Source organism: Carassius auratus, chromosome 13 (genome assembly GCF_003368295.1).
Source record: "Carassius auratus strain Wakin chromosome 13, ASM336829v1, whole genome shotgun sequence".
NCBI classification, from domain to species: Eukaryota; Metazoa; Chordata; class Actinopteri; order Cypriniformes; family Cyprinidae; genus Carassius; species Carassius auratus.
In genome coordinates this window covers 12,250,806-12,270,901 of record NC_039255.1, presented here as the reverse complement: position 1 = coordinate 12,270,901, position 20,096 = coordinate 12,250,806, and the positions used below count along the sequence as shown (strand labels likewise).

The following is a 20,096-nucleotide window of genomic DNA, read 5'->3' as shown; positions in this document are numbered from 1 at the left end:
GGAACATTTTGTGGACTGATGAGAGTAAAATTGTTCTTTTTGGGTCCAAGGGCCACAGGCAGTTTGTGAGACGACCCCCAAACTCTGAATTCAAGCCACAGTACACAGTGAAGACAGTGAAGCATGGAGGTGCAAGCATCATGATATGGGCATGTTTCTCCTACTATGGTGTTGGGCCTATTTATCGCATACCAGGGATCATGGATCAGTTTGCATATGTTAAAATACTTGAAGAGGTCATGTTGCCCTATGTTGAAGAGGACATGCCCTTGAAATGGTTGTTTCAACAAGACAATGACCCAAAACACACTAGTAAACGGGCAAAGTCTTGGTTCCAAACCAACAAAATTAATGTTATGGAGTGGCCAGCCCAATCTCCAGACCTTAATCCAATTGAGAACTTGTGGGGTGATATCAAAAATGCTGTTTCTGAAGCAAAACCAAGAAATGTGAATGAATTGTGGAATGTTGTTAAAGAATCATGGAGTGGAATAACAGCTGAGAGGTGCCACAAGTTGGTTGACTCCATGCCACCCAGATGTCAAGCAGTTTTAAAAAACTGTGGTCATACAACTAAATATTAGTTTAGTGATTCACAGGATTGCTAAATCCCAGAAAAAAAAAATGTTTGTACAAAATAGTTTTGAGTTTGTACAGTCAAAGGTAGACACTGCTATTTTTTTGAACACACCCCTTTCAACTAATTGCCCAATTGCACAGCCTTAAGAGCGTGCATATCATGAATGCTGGGTCTTGTTTGTTTTCTGACAATCTACTGAACCTACTGGTAACTTGTTTGCCACGTAGCAATAAAAAATATACTAAAAACCTTGATTATTCTGGTCAGTCACATTGTACTGCTATTATTTTGAACAATACTGTATATATATATATATATATATATATATATATATAAAATAATTACAGTTATTTCATTTTGTTGAAGCAAACAAAATACAGGTCCATCATTGGCATCTGTTTTTGGCAATCTAGCTTGTTATTTTAAAAGCTGGTTATAATTGTTTTTAAATGATTGTGATGAGTTTTTTCCCACCTCAGTTGATTATCTGCTGCTAGAATTTCCCTTAAAAGAAAATGAGTGGATATGATCAGACTCGCCAGGAGAAGAAAGAGAGAAACAGCACAAGCTCCTGTTCATGAGATCCGTGGTTACTACAGCAACAGACTCAAATGAACTTTATTCATTATTAAAATGGGATTAATTCAATGTTCTGTAAAATAAATTAGATTTGAAGTAATCTCGAGTTTTTAGGTTTGGACTAATTTGGCAAACTATCTTCTGGATGAAGAAAAATGTCAGATCAGGGTACTATGAATGCTTTACTGCAGTACCAAAGTCAGACACTGATTTACTACAACAGCCGTAGCCATTTGCTCTTTGGTTACTCTTAAATTTGTTGTTCAATTACCATTTCTGCCCCTGCATTATGCCGTTTTGCTCATGATCTGTTCTTCTCTTTTGGCAGGATGACTGGAGTGGCATTAATTCAAACAGAATTCAATCACACAGCAATGCTGATGACAAAGCCCATAGCCTAGAGACCCTTCCTCCAGGTAAGAACTAACCTGACAACCCATGTGCATAATCAGCTCATGTCAGGATTAGTCCGCTCTCATAATTCAAGATTTCTTTTTCCGTCCCAGATGAATAATGGAGCGTTTTGTTCTCAGGGAAATGCTCAAAGACAGACTTTAATGAACAGCTTGCACAAAACAGGGCATCAGGTTTTTCTTCTCCCGTAAACAGAACTTAACCTGAGGTTTGCTGCAGAAGTTGGTGTTGAACATTTCACTTAAGGACAACAAAATGCATGAGAGTGATTTGAGAGTGACTTTATGACTGGCCTAAAGACAAGAACTCCGTGTCTTCACTCTTCATTCCCTTCTGGAAATATATTCCTTTGTGATCCAACTGAACTGGGCTGCTTAATACATTAAGCCTTAGATATTAACATATGCTTTTTATAGACTCCCTGCATTTAAAAGCAGTATTGTAGTAAGGTTATGAATGCATTATTGATTTAGCTCATTAGATGTCATGTCATGCTATAGCTCTGGAACTGAGGTCCAAGGAGAGCTGTTCTATTAAATTGGTCATAAACATCAGATTACATTTCATGTGTCGTTGCATGCCGTACAATATGTTTCCTGTCTGTTGTTGTTCTCCCAGGTGCTGTTTCAGGGAATCATCAGTAGTTTCTTGTCTCCCTGTGTTATTCTTGTAATTTAGGTCACCCAAAAGATTTCCATCAAGTAGAACAGTCACCCAGGAGTACCAGATTTCATCTGTAATAATTAAGAGAACAGATTTAAAGTGATAGTGTGCCTAAAATTGCCATCTGCTCACTCTTACATTGTTCCTGATTGCTTTTTTCCCCTCCTCCTTTCACAGAACATGGACATAAAAACAGTAGAACTACATAAGTGTTTCTCAGTTTTCTTCTCAGATGTTTTTCTCAGATGTCTCTGTAATTTTTCGTCTTAAATGTATATTCAATTTTGCAACCCAGCATGATGTACGTGCTCACTCTGGGCAGGATTTTGGAATGGATCTCATTACTGTGTGTAGTATCTCGACCTGGAAATTGGTGATGTTCACACTCTTCCTCCCGCTCCCCAGCTAAGTGTGCATGCTGCGTGTCAGAGAGCACTTTGTCTAGAATTTTGCACTGTCAAGTGAAGTGTGGAGGTCGCAGCTGAGACACTCTGTTCTCCTTTGAGCAGCTAATTAGTCTGATGACAGCCCCTACAGTTCTCTGCCGTGGGACAAGCTATCGACCGTGCACAAGTAGGGTTTGTATTTTGTATGAGTGTTTTAGTGGTGTTGTACGTTATATTGGAAGTGCCAAACTTTGATCCTTTACTTTTGCTTTCTGTGGGCATCGTTTTGGCCTAAATTACAGACCTGAGCTCATGAGATGACATTTTTCTACTAGCTATCACAGAAGGCCAACTTTTACATTGTGGGACAGGGCTGTTATAAATGTGTCTGTCAAACTTCGGTGGATGAGTGCATTTGGTGTATTGCAGTTCAGGATTATTAACCTCAGTTTTCATTAACTTATGCATCCTATATTACATCACTGTTGTGCGTGCACAGAGTGTAACGTTGATCCATTGGCGTCTATGCATTTTGATTTATCGGCCTTGTATTTTAGAAAAAGAAAAGTGGCAGTATTTTTTGCTGATGAAAGTGTAACTTTTGAGTTGTCCCAAAAGGCTTTAACAGAAACTCTTCATCTGCTTAGATAAATCTTTTATGCTGTCTTTGCATGTTCAACACGATTAGTTGGCAGGATTGAGCACACTATTAAAAGGTATATTTAATACCTTTCATGGACATTTATGGGTTTCATAATGTTGTCAAATGATCACTGGTTATTACACTTCAGAGTATTTGGTTTCTCTTAAAGGATTCTGGTTTGGAACCATTGGTCAAAATAAATGGACAAGGGTACACATTCAATCACAAAACAAAACTTATATTGTTGATTTCAAACTGTATTGCTGGCCTTTATGAATTTCCTCAAGTCTGCATAATGTACCCTTACATGAAATTCACACTCTAATGATTCTTTTTTTTTTATCCACTAAAAAGATGTTAAAATATTTATTAAAAAGGCATTTTAAAGACAACAACAATAATTAATTTGTTAAAGTCTTTGAAATGTTGTCTTTTGTTCATGAACAATTCCCATGGCAGTGGTTTTGGCCTTTGAGTTGAAGTGTTCTGCTGGATAGCTGGGATCAGTGGCATGAAATTCTCACTCAGGTTGGTTTCAATTATAATGCAGAAGACGTTTGCCAGAGTCCTGCTAAATAAATGCTTTTAGTCTTTCGTAATGATAGATAACAATCAAATTCTGCCAGATGTTTCTGAGGTCTAAGTATCTCCCCAGCCATCTCTGCCATTTAATTCAATGAGAACGGCGACTGCTGCCATGTTACCGTAGGAGGTGACTAACATCAAAATGGAAAAACAGCATTTTTTGTTGAGAGGGAAAGCTAAGCTTGTGGTTGGGAAATCATTTAAAGCAGATTGTTATGGAATGGCTCCATTTGGCAGATATCCTGATGTATTATCATTTGGAAAATGTCTTTTTGACAGATTCACCTGCGTTGTAATCAACTAAAGATGTCTAGACAGCCCTTTCATGTTTTTTTTGGCAAATGTGATTTATATTGTAATAATGGGAAGCAGTGCATTCAGGATTTTTGTCTTTACTTAAAGAGATTCTTCTAAGAAACATGAGTATTTCATTCAAAAACACACAGTACACTTTTGGTCTTTTTAAATGATAAATATGATGTCTAGAGTGATAGGTGTCTTTGGAAATGTACTTACTGACTATTATTCAGGTGGAAAGTAGCTTACTCAAACAGTATGTTAAAATGATCAATCCACAGCATTTGATTCATGTGTACAGGGTAAATATCAGCCTTTTGTTAATAGAAATGGCAAGAAAACAATTTATTTTGCCTTTTTTTTTTTTTGCAATGATTTAGATGTTTTGTTTACTCCGACATCCAATGTTTAATCATCCGTTTGTCACATTTTTCAGGTAAGGTTAGGTGGCAGGACTTTGACCAGGACCTGTACGTGGGAGCTACAGCGGTGAGACCAGGGCAGGATCCCTACGCCCGCAACAAGTTCAACCAGATTGAGAGTGACAAACTCAGAATGGACCGCAGTGTCCCAGACACCAGACATGACCAGTAAGTCCCAGTCGAGATTTAGCTCAGCTCATTCATTTAAAGTGTCCCTAATATGCCATTTTTTTTTAAGGTTCCCAATATTGTTTAGGAATCTCCTACAATAGGTTTACTGCATGCAAGGCCAATTAATGCTTCAGTTTTCTCAAAATATGCATTTAATATCAGCTAATTTTTATTCATTGATTTGTTTGAAGCAGTTCTAAGAACCATTGGTCGACCGCGTACAGCATGTGTCGGAAACGATACGCCCATTGCCATAGTTCTGAATTTTGAACTCAAAAGAAAATATAAATATCAAAACAGGACAGAGAATAGTTCTTTTACTTTTAAAATGAAATTTTTTTATGTAAAAATCTTAACATTGTAAGTGTTGCTCAGGGAACGGAAAATAATTTTCTCCTGAGTGGGCATCTGAAGGAATGTCATATTTGCTGACGACACAAATAGGAATTTCTGGGCACTCATGTTTTCCTCTCATAAATTGGCCTCTCACCACTCTCTGGATTAAATAATGTATTGCACATATTTAGCAAAACCGTTCAGTTTGTACAGGTTTAGTGTTAAATGCTGTTAGATGTCCACATTGTTTTCCATCACCAGTTTAATGTACTGCACCATTTTTTTCTTTTCTTTTCTTTTTTTTTTTTTAATAAAAGGTATGTAAAGGTTTTAAGTTTTGGGCTACTTTTTGATGTTAGAAAAATGCTCGACCACCCACATTTACACCTCAGCAATGCCTTTTTCAGTGTTTACCAACCCGGTAATAAATTACATTAGTACTGTTATTTTTTATCAATTAAATATCCTTGCTGAATAAGAGTATTAATTTATTTCAAAACAAAGTAATCGTACTGACTGCAAACTTTTGAATGAAATCACATTCAGTTATGAACGTGATATTGCATAGCTTGTCAGTGTTAGTGTTTTTATTAATGCCTTCTAAATTTTTTTAAAACCGCACATAGCACTTGTCAACTAAATGAATGTAACATGGCAAAGATGAATGCACTTTTAAAAGTTGAATGTAAGGGAGTTTAATTTCAGTTTAAAGTTTGACTAGTGCTATGTGCTGTATAAACAAAAAATTAAAAGGCATTTATAAAAACACTAACACTGACAAGCTTTGCAATATCACGTTCATAACTGAATGTGATTTTCAACTTATGAACACGATATAGTGTAGCTTGTCCGTGATCTATGGCTCTGTGTATTAAATGCATCTGAATAATTTCCATCTGAAACGTTATATAGATTAACCGTACTATTTATTAAAGAAACGGCTTTAATGACGAGATGTGCATGACAATCTCATGCGATTTATCGTGCATAAGATTTTATGAGGATGATATTCAAGGATGATATTTGTTGATCAGAAAGTACAAAGTAGATGAGTAAAACTATGATGACGCGTGTATTCAAAGCACTGCCATTACTGTCTAGTGCATGGAATGGTGTGCTGTGATTGGTTCAGAGGATATATCGTGCTCTGCAAAAAAAGGAGACTGGCATTTGTCGCGGTTTGGGAAAAAAAGGGAGAAAATCTGACCTAATAACACAATTTTTTATTTTTGTTTTTCACAAACCTGCCTTTCTAGAGCAGTTCAAATGTGGCTTAACTCTCGAGTTTCAAAAAGCTTCAGAATCCTAAGAAATATTATCTGGTCCCCTGAACATAACTTCATTAGAGCTGCGCTTAGCTCAGACTGTATCGATTGCGTGAGAAAATGAGGTTTCCATCAAACACTCATGTTACTGTGGTGTTATAATGACTAGATGTAACTGTCTTTTATTGTGATTCAGACAGCGTAGATATCTTCACAAAAAACATCTTGAGCATCTTCACCGGAAACACATTTCCCTTATCTCAGAGGGCTGACGTAAAAGCTATGCGGGCTTGGTTGTGCTTGAACATAAATTGGTCCCACAGCCAGTCAAGTAAAAGCTATGATGAATTAGTACTAGTTTTTTTTTACCTGATGTTAGGCTGAAACAGATTGCTCTGGATATGTCAAGGATGATATTTACAGGGTCACAGTGTGTCCTTAAAAATGTTTTAAATTCAGTTTTATTAAATATATGGTCACAAGTTTTAAATTGTATATCAAAAGTCTTAATTATCATTTAAAGAGGTCTTACATTTGGGGACGGAAAACAGGATTCGTGAAAGCCTAACGTGAGTATGAAACTTCAAAAGGCTATGATTGAATTTAATAAATGTGAGCGATGAATGTTAAATGTCAAAACACAGGGCTGATGCACATTCTACAATCTATAAATAGCAAGCATTTATGCCAAGCAATTACTCATGATCTACTGTTGATGAATTATGACATTGTTTATGTTATGGTGTTATTTTTGTTGTTGTTGGAAAAAATACACATTATGTCTCCCTCTTTTATTTTTTTATTTTTTTATAAGCAGCTAGAAGTAGTAGCCAATATATATTTAAAAATAAGAGTCCTGACGTGTTTATGCAGTTTAAGTAAAAAAAAAAAACATTATTTTCCATATAATGCACATTATTGTTTCTTCTCTATACCCTGCCTTCTGAAACGCGTCGATTTGAACAAGGCTTATTGGTCTGAAAAAGCGAGGTGTGCTCTGATTGGCCAACTATCCAGTGCATTGTGATTGGCTGAATGCCTCAAGTGTGTGACTGAAATGTTACGTCCATTAACATACGCTGTTGTGTGGGGGTCTCCCTGGCCAGCAGCACGAGACTCAATCCAGCTGCTCTGCTCATGCACATCCCATCCCATCCGGTTAAATAGAAAGATTCATTCACGATCTGGACATCACTAGACGAGACAAAACCGATAAAACCCATTAAAAAGGAGGCATTTGTTGCATCCAGTTGGGACATAATTACTGTTTATAATGTCTTTTTACGCATTGTGTTGGGTGTCACACTGCATAAACATAAAACCATGTCTGCATTTGTGATCTGAGAAACAACAAACAAGCCTACTCTACACTGCTTAAAACTCGCGTTTGAATCATCATTGGCAAATTGTTTAAATATAAATAATGTACTTACAGGCTGTGAGTCAGAAGCGCCGGACTGTCCTTTCAACGTTTGAACTGCCCCACTTTATAGAAACGGCTGTTGTGCCACAGATGCATTGCAGGCTACTGGTTCAGGAAACAGTTCTCATCCTCCATAAAATGCGCAGCACACATCTGAATATTTGGGCTGGACTGTTCTGGAACAGTGTTGAAATACAACTTAACTACTGATTTCTAGTTGTGTCCTCTTTTGGAGGGCCAAACAAGTAGTTTCGCTTTCACAACGAAACACACAGAGACTCCATAAGATGGCAGCGGCAGCAACAGAGAGAATAAAAGTTACGCCTACTTTCTTTGCGTGAACATTTGGGCGGCCTGTGTTTTGCAAAATATCAAAGGCTTTAGTTTTGAAAAAAATAGAATGAATTTTGCATTTGATGCTTGGGGGTTTGCCATTTTTAATACTTTGGTTAAATCTGGTTTAATCGTGTCTTAGTTATATAACCATTGTGGACATGGGATTCATTGGTCTGTTAAAAGCTATATTGCGAAACATTGAGGAGCGTGTTCTCACCCTCTTTTCTTTCAAATATTCACTGTCATCACCTTTGTCTGTGGTCCTTTCCCAGCCTGCATGTGACAGCCCAGTGTGTTGGGTGAATGTGCAGTAGGTTTAGGTTGGCCAATGTCTTCCACCACTGTTTCCACTGGTGGCCTGCAGTGCAGGGCTGGGCTCCCAGGACTCACGGATTTACTGCTGACTAACCTTTTTTTTTTATTTTTATTTTTTTATTACAATCTGGTAGAAGTCACAATGCAGAACAATGCATTTCAAGACACGCCGTGTCATGTGCCATCTAGCGGTTTTAGTTCTTGTGAACGCATCCTGTGTGAACCGCTCCTGAGTCAAGAATATGGATGGAATTGTATATTCTGCTTTCTGGGAACAGAGCTTTAATTCACAAAGCTCAGTAGCCGATATTTGCATCAATAAGCCGATAACAGATCTCTGAATGATGAGAACCCACTTTTTTTTTTTTTTTTTTTTCGTTTTTTGAATTTCTGGAGATACATCAAGCAGCAAGGACATCTGCTCATCTTTTCTTTCTTCACTCTCTTGAGCACGACCTTTTAAGCCTGCCTGATTTTCAAAATCCCTCTGAACCATCTGAGCTCTGGCCCTTTCTTGGAGAAAAGCTTCTGTGTGCTTTGGCTGGTGTCTGCTTGGCTTTTGGGAATATCTCACAGTGCTGCCAACCGCTGCAACTGGCAGAGCAGTCGTGAAGTCATGGACTGATGTCTCCATGAGCCACATAAGCAAACATTTGCCCACTGTTGTATGACTGCCACACAGGCTGTGTAATTAAGATGCGTTTCTCACTCACACCGCCCAGTCCTATTTCCACTCTTTGTGTCAACATATCATATCGATCTGTTCCCTCCAGGTCCAAAGTTTTATTTGCCACATTTGTACAATTGCAGTGAAATGTTTTGGCTGCCCACCTCCCATGAGTGTGCTTGGGAACTAAAAAGAAAAAGAAAAGAGAATACAATGCAAGAAAGGGGGAATAACACTGGATATATTTGCAAAAGGACAAAGGGTGCATTTTGATTACAAATTTGCCTTTCGTATGTTCATTACAGGTTGTGTAAAACCTGATGAACATGTTTTCCGTGTCTTGAGCTTCAGTGAAAGCAAGGGCATATATCCATCTGTTCGAAAAGTCACATCATCAATGACAAGATTATTAGCTTGTTTGAATAGAGACTTCAAAATGTAAGAAAATCAGTATTGCATATTTATTTTATTTGACAGCATTTCTTTTTCACATTTTTTTTAAATCGCAGCTATGTCCATATTGAAATGAGTTTCAAATCCTAGATTTCCAAAGCGGTCTCAGACATCTGGCCCCAGCTGTATGTGTGTGTGTGTGTTGTGTTGAGTACATAATGGTTGACATGTTTATTCCTAGGCATCGTAATCTCACGTCAGATGGATGTCTGTTTTAGTCACTTGGCAGGGGATGTTACTGGCATGGCTCTCAAACGTTTTTGACTACAGTTTGGTTGGACGGAGTTCAAATCGAATTGTATATGGATGTGTGTTAGAGACAATGATGTGTGACCTGACCTGAACGGCACAAGAACAAGTTATTAACTCAAACTGAGATGTGTTCATGTAAACATAATTATTTATTTATTAAAACTAGTTATGACAATGAAATCTGAAATGCATTATGTTCTTTGCAGCAATTGTAGGATATTTGGTTGCAATTTATTTTTTTGCTGGAACAAAGCACAGTTGAATGATAGAAGAGCTTCTAACCAGGACCTTAATTGACTAGATGGAGAGATAATATTTAATATCAGTATTAACTTTACATTTTTTTAACTGCTGCTAAGAGAAGAATTCAGAGAAATAACCTCAGATAGCTACTTCAGCTTCTGCTTTCAGCAAACACGCAGAGCCTGAAGAGCCTTATTGAAGGCTTATTGTATGACTAAATAGACCACCAAGACGAATTTAGTAAAATGCCAGTAAAATGGAAACTGGGAAGAAGAGACTCTAAAGTTAAGCTTTCTGTCATATTAGATAATTTAATGGTTTCTACAGTGTTACAGGCATTGCACAGAAAATTAAATTGGGATGTGCGAGAGCATATTCATCACAATACATATTCAAAAAGGAATGTTTTAATATCCAAGAATTTGGCTTGCACTTGTTTGGATTAAATACGCAGCAGTTTTAAAATGCATGTGTCCATTCATTCTGATAAGCCGTGGAAGTTGTCTTTGGGTTTGCTGCTGTAAACATTTTTGGCTTGACCTGTGTTTTTCTGTGCAGCTTCATGTTAACGTCTTGTCACTATCTGTCAGTCAGTTTCCCTCCTGGAGAGCTGTTGATGCTGCAGATGACATTATCCTTGATGTAAGTCTTCTTATCGCTGCCCTTTCTCCATCCCTGAAGTGCGTGAGCTTCATTCCCGATGCAGACGTCACGTTCAGCTCAGAAGACACACAAACCATGCGTTTAAAACGGCTGTAAGACTTTTTAAAGGTCAGCGCGTTCTATACTTTATTTGCTGGAATACCAACCTTTTGTATTTTCTCCCAGAAGTGAGGAGAATTTGCCCTCTATGTTTTTGCACCATTACCTCCTAGTAAATTTACCCCAAACTAAAAGAATGAAGCACACTAGTCCTAAATCCTTCTGTTAAATGCTTACCTAAGCTTGTAATGAGGAACACATGCTCTTTGTTTACTCCTGAGAGACTCTGCTTCTGTTTTGTTACCCCTGATGGCAGCAGGCCACGTGTCTTATTGGAAATGTTTTTGGCGGACGTAGTTGTTGTCTCGCTGAAGCCATAGCCTATGTCTAGTGTTCAGACCACACCAAAAAATAAAGGACCGACTTGCCAATGACTTAATGAATGATGTCTTTCTGCACATGATGTATTTCTTGTTTAGAACTTTTTTTTTATTAATTATAGCTGAGGTGAAGTGTTTTCCTTGAATTAATACCGCTCATAAGGCTACAGCAAGTGTACATTATAGTTTTAAAAACATTAGGGCTGTCACTTTATGAAATGTGTATCTGTGTGTGTTTGATTGTGTTTAAATAATGCTATAACATTAGCAAGAACTATAGTAAAAATTATAAAAATTAATTTTATGGATTCCTAAGCATTACATTAATTTTCTAGCAATATTAATTTAATTAATATTTTTATTATGCGATGCCATATTGTTGTCTATTCAATGCTTTTGTCATGCCATGTATTTCAGTTATCCTCATTTCACTGCGATCTTCATCTTCATTTTCCTCACCAAATATTGATGTTTAATGCACAGCAATTAATTTAATGTGACCTTAAAATTATGGCTGTCAGTTTCACGTGTGTGTGTGTTTAAATTACACTATAAAATTACCAAAAATAAATATTTTATGGATAAAAGTTAATAAATATTGATTTTATACACTTTCTAAATATTACATTTATTTTCTGCAATTATTAGTTTAATATATATATATATATATATATATATATATATATATATATATATATATATATATATATATATATATATATATATATATATATATTAATTGTAATGCTATTTGTCTATTCAGTGCTGTTATCATATATGTGTATTTGCAGAGAAATATGAAGATTCCAGTAAAATTAAGATAATTCAAATATTGCTGTTTAAAGTGCACATTTAATGTTTTATAAAATGCCAAATTTTTCATATTTGTGTTTTATATATGAAACACATACTGTAAAGTTAACAAAAATGATTTTCGATATAAAACATAAATATTAATTGTATGCATTTTCTGAATAATATTAAGTATCTATAAATATTTATGTAAATTATATTTCTAAGTTGCCATGCTTTTTTTTGTCGTCTGTTTTATGCTGTTGTCATTATGCAGTGTATTTACATGATCTTTGTTTTACTGGGATCATCACTTTTCAAATGTTGGTGTTTAATTACAGTTACTTAAATTAATTACAAATTTTGATTATTTAAACAAAATCTTAAAACATTGTAGCTGGTGTTCAGCACACTGAGACCAAACATTTATTCTGTTAGCTATTGACTTGAGCTGCGACAGTGGAAGTATTTGAGCATTTATTTGGTGCCATGCTGGGTGGTTGGAGGCCAGCGAAGGGAAGCGTGCCAGTGGGATATGCTCTAAAAAGTGCTTGTCTTCTAGTCAAAGCCTCCATTCTATTAATGGCCTACTGCACAGTTATTCCCTGCGAGACCTCCTGCAAACAGGGCTAGAAATGAGTGCAGGCCCCTTTATGTATTCATGAGGAGTCAAGGAGAGTATAATGGTTGAAAGCCCCATACTTTTCAATGCAAAGATTGATATGAATGTGATTTCTCTGGCTGTAATGGAATTAAATATGATGCCAAGTGTGTAGTGTTAGCGTCATGGATGACACTAATCTCATCCCTTTACTGAAGTCAGTTTGGAATCTCTGATGTTGGGCTCTCAACCTTGACCTGTTGTTTAACAGCAGTGTAGGAGGAATTGTCCCCGATTCCCCTGCCAGGGATGCAGTGGCTACAAAATCGATGGAATCAGTGCAGAGGAAGCATTGTGCACTCTTATCCTCGATGAGAGGTGTTAGGAAACCGGAGGATTAGCCCCATAGCTGTCAAATTAAAACCTCTGTGATATAAACCGTGTGGGTGTGTGTTGCTGAAACCTTTATCGTGTGCATGTTTGGAGACTCAAGTCCTGAGTGTTTAAGCATGCATGACCTCCTGTCAATCTCAGCCTGAGAGAAGCATTAAATGAACGTGTGCTTTGAGCTTCTCTGAGGGCATGAGACTGCATGCAGGTGTATCACTAGCAGTGTGACAATGGGTTTTCACTGTGAACTAGACTTCTACATTTCCTGAAGAAATACTGGTTTGTCCACATCAAACTTGCTACCATGATGCTAAGTGTTGGTTGGTTTTAGGTGGTTACTAGGTTATTGCTTACTAGCCCATGTCAAATAAACTCACGTCAAACCCTCTGTAATATAGAGTGTGTCCCTCCGTAAGGGTAGTGGTTTTTAATATAAGTAGAAGTGTATTTTTCTTAATATATTTTATCTTTTTCTGTCTCTCAGTTGCCGTCACAAACAGTGGAGGACAGATCTTTCTGCATCCAGTGTGGTTATCACTTTCCACAACGAGGCCCGTTCAGCCCTGCTGCGCACTGTGGTCAGGTGGGACGTCCCATGTCGAATAACAATTTTCACTGCATTATGATGTAGGGCTGTCACAATACCGAAATGTTGATGTCAATACCAGTGAAATTTCACTATCTTTGGTGCTAACTTCGATATAGCAAAACGCTTATTGAATACTTCAACTCTTCTATTTAAAATGTGAATATTACAAATTTGCAGTATTTCTTAATCAAGTAAACATCGTTTATAGTTTTAAAAAAGTAAACCAAGTACAAAACTTTATTTGTTGTAAATTTTTGTAATTCAGTATTACTAATGTCTACAGTGGTGAATACAGAATATTTTGCCATATATACAGTACACTTAAGTACAGAACTACACTACTGTGGTTATGCTCACCATGGCTCACCATTTATTAGTGTTCCTGTAGCTCAACTGGTAGAGCTCTGCGCTAGCAAGCAAGCAAGCGCAAGGTTGGGGGTTCGATTCCCCGGGAACACATGATATCTAAAAATTGATAGCCTGAATGCACTGTAAGTCGCTTTGGATAAAAGCGTCTGCTAAATGCATACATTTAATTTAATTTGAATTTAAACTTTTGAATGAAATTGTACCTCTGGCATATCAGCTAAGATCTAGACTAAAATCTCTCGCTCTACACTTCTTAACATAAAAATCTATTCAAGCCTTCCTCTTTCCCTGTCTTCAGTGTGTTGAAGAAGAGTCCTCCTCATCTGGTCAAAGAGATCATATTGGTGGATGACTACAGTGACAACGGTAAGTGTTTTGAACTTAAAACTCCCAATCAAACTAAATGATGCACAACCATATATAGTCCGTTTCGTGCTCATCATGTTATTTGGCATGATTGTATAAACTGTGTCATCATGACACCAGCCATGCTCCCTAGTCCTCAACCATCACACTACTTGTTTTTTGGATGCCAAACCTCTAGTTAGCCTCTTGTTTTAATCAAATCATCACCTGTAGAAACAAATTCTGGTGCTAAAACTAATGCACCTGATTTTATATTTCAGTGTTTCTGAAATTAATCAAGATTTGAAGTGTAGATATGTCAAAAAAAGAGACACAATCCATGAATGTTTCATGAAAATATGATCCTTGATCATTTTCTAGTGCAGGGATCCTCAAATCTGGACCTCGAGATCCACTTTCCTGCAGAGTTTAGCGCTAACCCTAATCAAACACACCTGAGCATGCTAATCAGTGTCAATCAATGTCGTTGGGATCATTTGAAAATGGCAGACAGGTGACTTTAATCAGGGTTGGAGCTAAACTCTGCAGTGCATTGGACCTCCAGGGTAAGATTTGAGGAAGGGGTTCTAGTGGATTTCTCTTTGCCAGCTCTCCATCAGATTTTTCAAAGAAATTTGGCTCCCAGTTCCCTGTCCTTACGTTTCTCAAGACCAGAAATAAGTTGTAGCAAGCTGTACTGTACATGATGTGCCCTTATTAAATATATGGTGACATTCTGGATGAAGGAAGTGACACAACTTTCCCACTGGCACATCTTACCACATTCCTCCTGTGTATATTAACTACAGCATACTGTATATAATAGGAGAAATGTATTGCCCTGAACACTTGAGCTGACACAATGTTTTCTCTGGGCTTTCAGCTGAAGATGGTGCTTTACTTGGGAAAATCGAGAAAGTCAGAGTGCTCCGGAACGATCGTCGAGAGGGTGAGTGATTTCTAACCCTCTGAATGACCATAACATTGTGAATCCGAACTATGCCCAAGTTAATATGTGAAGGCCAGTGGGTCTTTACTGGCAGCTCTTGTTTGGTCATTACAATTTAAGCATCTGTTAAAACTAGCTGAAGTTTTACTGTTGTGACTAATTGTGATCAGCCTCAGCATGAAATCATTAAAAACACTGCATACTTTATAGGTGGAAATATGGAGATGATAAAAGAAGAGAAAAGCAAATGGTCTGTTATGAGCTGGAGTGTATTTTTGGAAGGAGTTTTATATCACTTGTCAAGCAAAAAATGCTGTTCTGTAGCCAAAACTGCAGTTTGTTTATTCGTATCCAAAGTTTTCTTTTATTTATTTATTTTTTAACACAAATTACTCAATATAATAATAAAGAAAGAACATGCATTACTTCAGTCCCTGGTAAAGCTTGTAGTGAATTAATGTTAGATTGACTGTGGGTGTCAAGATGTGAAAAAAAAGTGCTCATATAGATTTTGTGGTTATAAAGACCCAAACTGGTTAATTCATATTTAATGTTTCTCTGTGCTTGAAAATCGATCCTTAGGTCTCCACATAAGCCACTATAAGCTTTCACTCGTTATATCTTAGATATGTTTTTTTCTTATTTTGTGCCTTGTGACCATACATTATATGAGATCTAAATACATTGGTATGGTGACAGTCATGTTTTGTTTTGATGTTAGTTTTTATAATTTTTTGTTTTTGTTTGATTTTAATTTGGTGTGTTTGTGTTTTTTTTTTTTTTTTTTTTTTTTTTTTAAGGGTTATTTTTTCAAATAATTATAACAAGTAGTTGTTGATAAAATAAGTAAATTACTAGCAATGTACAAATTTAAGGTTATTTTGGGTGTCTAACAATATTATTATTATTAGTAGTATTCAAATAGACATTCATAATGAAATAAAATAATAATTAATTGTAAAATGAAATGCGCGATTAGATGATGATACTATCAGAGGTTCTTCTTTTCCCTATAATGGCTTAACTTTGTATTCATGTTTAAAAGATGGTTTTTGTCTACTTTACCGTATATATTTGCTTCGGACAGAACTGATGTAATACCTCACCAATAATAGACATAATTAACGGGCATCATATCATTACTTTTTCCAAAATGTCGTTACCAAATTTGTGAAGTACTCAAAATGCCAAAAAGCCTTTTGACATCTGTATGTTAGACTATCATTATGGTTCGCTGCACACTTGTGTCTAGATCATGAAGTCAAAATACAGGGAGATTGCATCAGTGCTTTGACTCTCAATGTTCCCTGTGTTTCAGGTTTGATGCGATCCCGAGTCAGAGGGGCAGATGCGGCCACAGCCAGTGTACTAACCTTCCTTGACAGCCACTGCGAGTGTAACGAACACTGGTTGGAGCCCCTGCTAGAAAGGGTTGCTGAGGTCAGCCATGGTTTTCTTTCTAGCAGCAACATATTGGGTCTTGCGGTTCTCAGATTTGGCAAATTAGCCATTGCTTTTGGAGGCTATATTCACACATGCTCATTACAGCAGTGGACATTTAGCAGCTCACTGCAATTGCCAATGTCAGGCCAAGATGATAGAAGAGTAGATGAAAAGTAGTTTTCTTTGGCTGCCTGTCTTGATGCACAAACTTTACTTGCAGTGCTGTATCATTATACCTGTTTGTATCCGATCCTGCTGACGACTGCCAACAATCCTCAAACAAGCCGTAAAAAACTGAAAGGAAACTAGTGTCATTCAACGCTGTGTGTTAGTACAGAACATAGATAAGACCGCAGTGTGTGTGCACAGGTGTGTTTAAATTGTGGATGCGCAGCTCCGTTCTAGATCAGGATTGGATTGACCTAAAAGAAATACTTGCTTCAGTTGTGTCTGTAGGCACACGTAATTACTCTGAAATTGTCTCAAGGCTTTTGACTACCAAAATAAATAGAGGGCACGAAGTACAAGACACTGAAAGTATAAATTACTGGCATAAATAGTAGTAAGAGGTTTCATAACCCCATTTGTATTGTTACAGTAGGTGTCTTCATTTTCATTTTGATGACCCAGATAAGCACATGATCAATTTGTGGAGTAAGTGACCCCAGGATTTATACAAGCGCTTCATTATGATGATTATACAGAGCGTGAATTAAATGTTATCCTACTTCTGGAGAAGTATCTCCACACAAAGCTTTCATTGAAGCGAAATAGTTATTCAACTTTAAAATATTTGTGAGCCTAAATTTAAGAGTAAATCTAGACAAGTGATGAACTCTTATTGAATCAGTTTTTCTTGGTTTTTGACATTTTACTACATCCACTCGTCATTAGTCGTCATTAGGATGAGTTCTTCCAGCTTTATATCAGTATTCACCCAAACACAAATTACTTTCAGTCAGTACAGTGAATTTCCTTTCTGTATATTGCCAAAAAATGTCTCAAAACATATTTTTGAAGACATTGATTTTATACGAACATATTACTGAACATGTTTTTATTAAAACATTAGTTACAAAAACTTTTTAGATTAGGCAAAATTTGCATCATGCATAATTTTTTTTCTATTTATTATTATTATTTTTTAGCAAATTATCAGTGGTGAGCAAAAAAGCATTTTTGCCACACTAGAAAAGTGTTCTCAGATTTGTTTGAGACTGCCGTATCAGTCTTTTCCCAATTTGTAGACATACAGAAATAAGGTATATACCGTTAGATGATGATATATAAATATGTTCCAAAACTGTTAAGAATTGTGTCAGCTGTGAATTGTGGCCCTGTTTTGTAACCACGCAATTTGTTGCCTCCAAAAAATTGTTGTGATCAATTTTAAAGTATCAGCTATTGTGAAGCATAGTTTTTACCCATATCTAGAGAATGTTAATTATTATTGAGTAGCTTTATACAAACATTGATATTCTGCTCCGTTGGGCCTCTCTCGGTTAAAAAAAGTTTCACAGGAACCATCATTTTATCCAAATAGTCATTTGCTGTTTCAAAATGTTTAATGCAAGAAGTAAAATACAGTGAAAATGTAGAATTTAGTAATAATTAAGGCATGTTTCTATTCATCAGAACAATTTGTCATTCACTAAATTAACTGAAGACAGATATTTAATGATTTGAATGTGCTAATATAACAAACCATAATTACTGTACCTAGATGCATATAAAATTGCCTTGTGGAAACATTGCAACACGGTGACAATTGAATTTGTTAATTCAGAGGTGAAGCCACAGTCGGGATGATTAGATTCGTCAGGGTGTCCCAGAGTTGTCATGATGAATATTGGAAGATGTCTAAGAAGCAATACATTTATATTAAGTGTTAAATTCTCCACGCCTGTCACGTAGAGTTGATCGTCTGTCTTTTCTGGAGTGTTTAACTCGGCACTCAACTCTAAATACTCCAGTGATGTGTCAGTGAAAGTCACGAGATTAAAGGGTTTTTCTAGGTATTTCTGATGGATTTGCCATGATTCGTAACGGCAGAGCAGTGCACATTTCTTAATGTCAAGGCTTTCAGCAATTTTAATTCTAGTTTAATTTGACTGTTTCTATCACATTCCATCTTAAGATTGCATTGTAGCACAGATGCATTGAGAATTCATCTCTTTTCATATGCTTGTACTGTCAGCCCAGCCTCACCACATTTGTTGTTCTCGGCAGGATAAGACTCGGGTCGTGTCACCCATCATAGATGTCATCAACATGGACAATTTCCAGTATGTGGGGGCATCTGCAGATCTTAAAGGAGGTAAATCTCTTTCATCAGCTCCTTTTTTATCATAACATATAATTCAGTCACCATCCAGAGCCTATTCCTTTAGATTGTGTGCATGTGTGTGATATGATTGCATCCATTCATGCATGTACAGTATTTGTGTGTGTTTATGGACAATACAGAACATGGCATTTGTTAAATTTCATGTGCAGGGCTATATTCTTTGTGTGGTACTGTATGTTAAAATGCAATACAGAGAGAATTTCTGGAGGCAGTGCAATGTGCAGAAGAGTAAAAGAGCATGATGAATCTCAAAAAGATGAAGTGTCATTTTAGAATTTTTTATCCCCGAGTAGAATAGCTTTTCTTCTATGACTTTGGAGGTGTCTGGATGCAGTGCTAAATAATTTGGAAATGGATGTATCCATGTTGGTATCACTATTCTATAAAGCAGCATGGGTAAATAAATATCATTTTATTTATATTGGTTTTTCTCAGCATATTTTGGTTGAAGGTGTGCTTGTTAACTTGCATTCAGACTTTGCCTGCTTTTTCCTCTTTCCTTTAGAATATGTTCAGAATGGAATACTAGCACAGGACTGCATACTGTGCACAGTATTCAGTGTAAGCTACTTTAAAAAAGTAGTATGTAAATCAGTAGCAAAACATTTTAAATAGTAGGATGCTACATTTTTGTCTGTTTGGAATACTGCATCTTGAATTTGGGGATTAAAATGGTTATTTACAGTTCTCACAACTGTTTTACTTCTATTAATTCAGCAAACAGTTAAAATGCATATTCAATTTAAACATATTGTAGATTTTTTTTTTTCTATATTTAAGAAAATTTGAAATCAAGTCATTTCTATTTTTTGATTTTTTTTAATATTTAAATATTTGTTTTTCTTAATATTCATAATATAATATTTATTTTTGTAATTTTAGTGAGTTATTTTTATTAGATTTTAAGTATTTCTGTTTAGCTTTGTTTATATTTAGTGTTTATAACTGTAATTTTTCATGTAATGTTTTTGATTTAATTAATGTTCAGCTTACAAAACATAGCCTTCTTATTTGCATAGAGCACTATATTATGATTTTTTTTTTTTTTTCTTTTTTGCATTTAACCATCTAAAGCTACCAAGTGTCAGATTTTATGTTGATTCCTGTGTACAGCAGACAGAAAACAAGAGGCATTTGTAAAATAAGACTTGCCAACTGT

The 20,096-nt window shown here is 36.2% G+C and overlaps 1 protein-coding gene across 2 annotated transcripts in view; it reads left to right on the top strand.

Annotated features, from left to right (window-relative positions):
* Positions 1–20,096, top strand: part of LOC113112684 (polypeptide N-acetylgalactosaminyltransferase 2-like) — a 64,279-nt gene that overhangs the window by 35,285 nt on the left and 8,898 nt on the right. For both annotated transcript variants that reach the window (XM_026278458.1, XM_026278459.1), the window contains exons 2-8: positions 1,488–1,575; positions 4,584–4,737; positions 13,380–13,478; positions 14,152–14,219; positions 15,082–15,147; positions 16,466–16,587; positions 18,820–18,907. In XM_026278458.1, the coding sequence (XP_026134243.1) occupies positions 1,488–1,575; positions 4,584–4,737; positions 13,380–13,478; positions 14,152–14,219; positions 15,082–15,147; positions 16,466–16,587; positions 18,820–18,907 (685 nt within the window). The remainder of the gene's footprint in view (positions 1–1,487; positions 1,576–4,583; positions 4,738–13,379; positions 13,479–14,151; positions 14,220–15,081; positions 15,148–16,465; positions 16,588–18,819; positions 18,908–20,096) is intronic.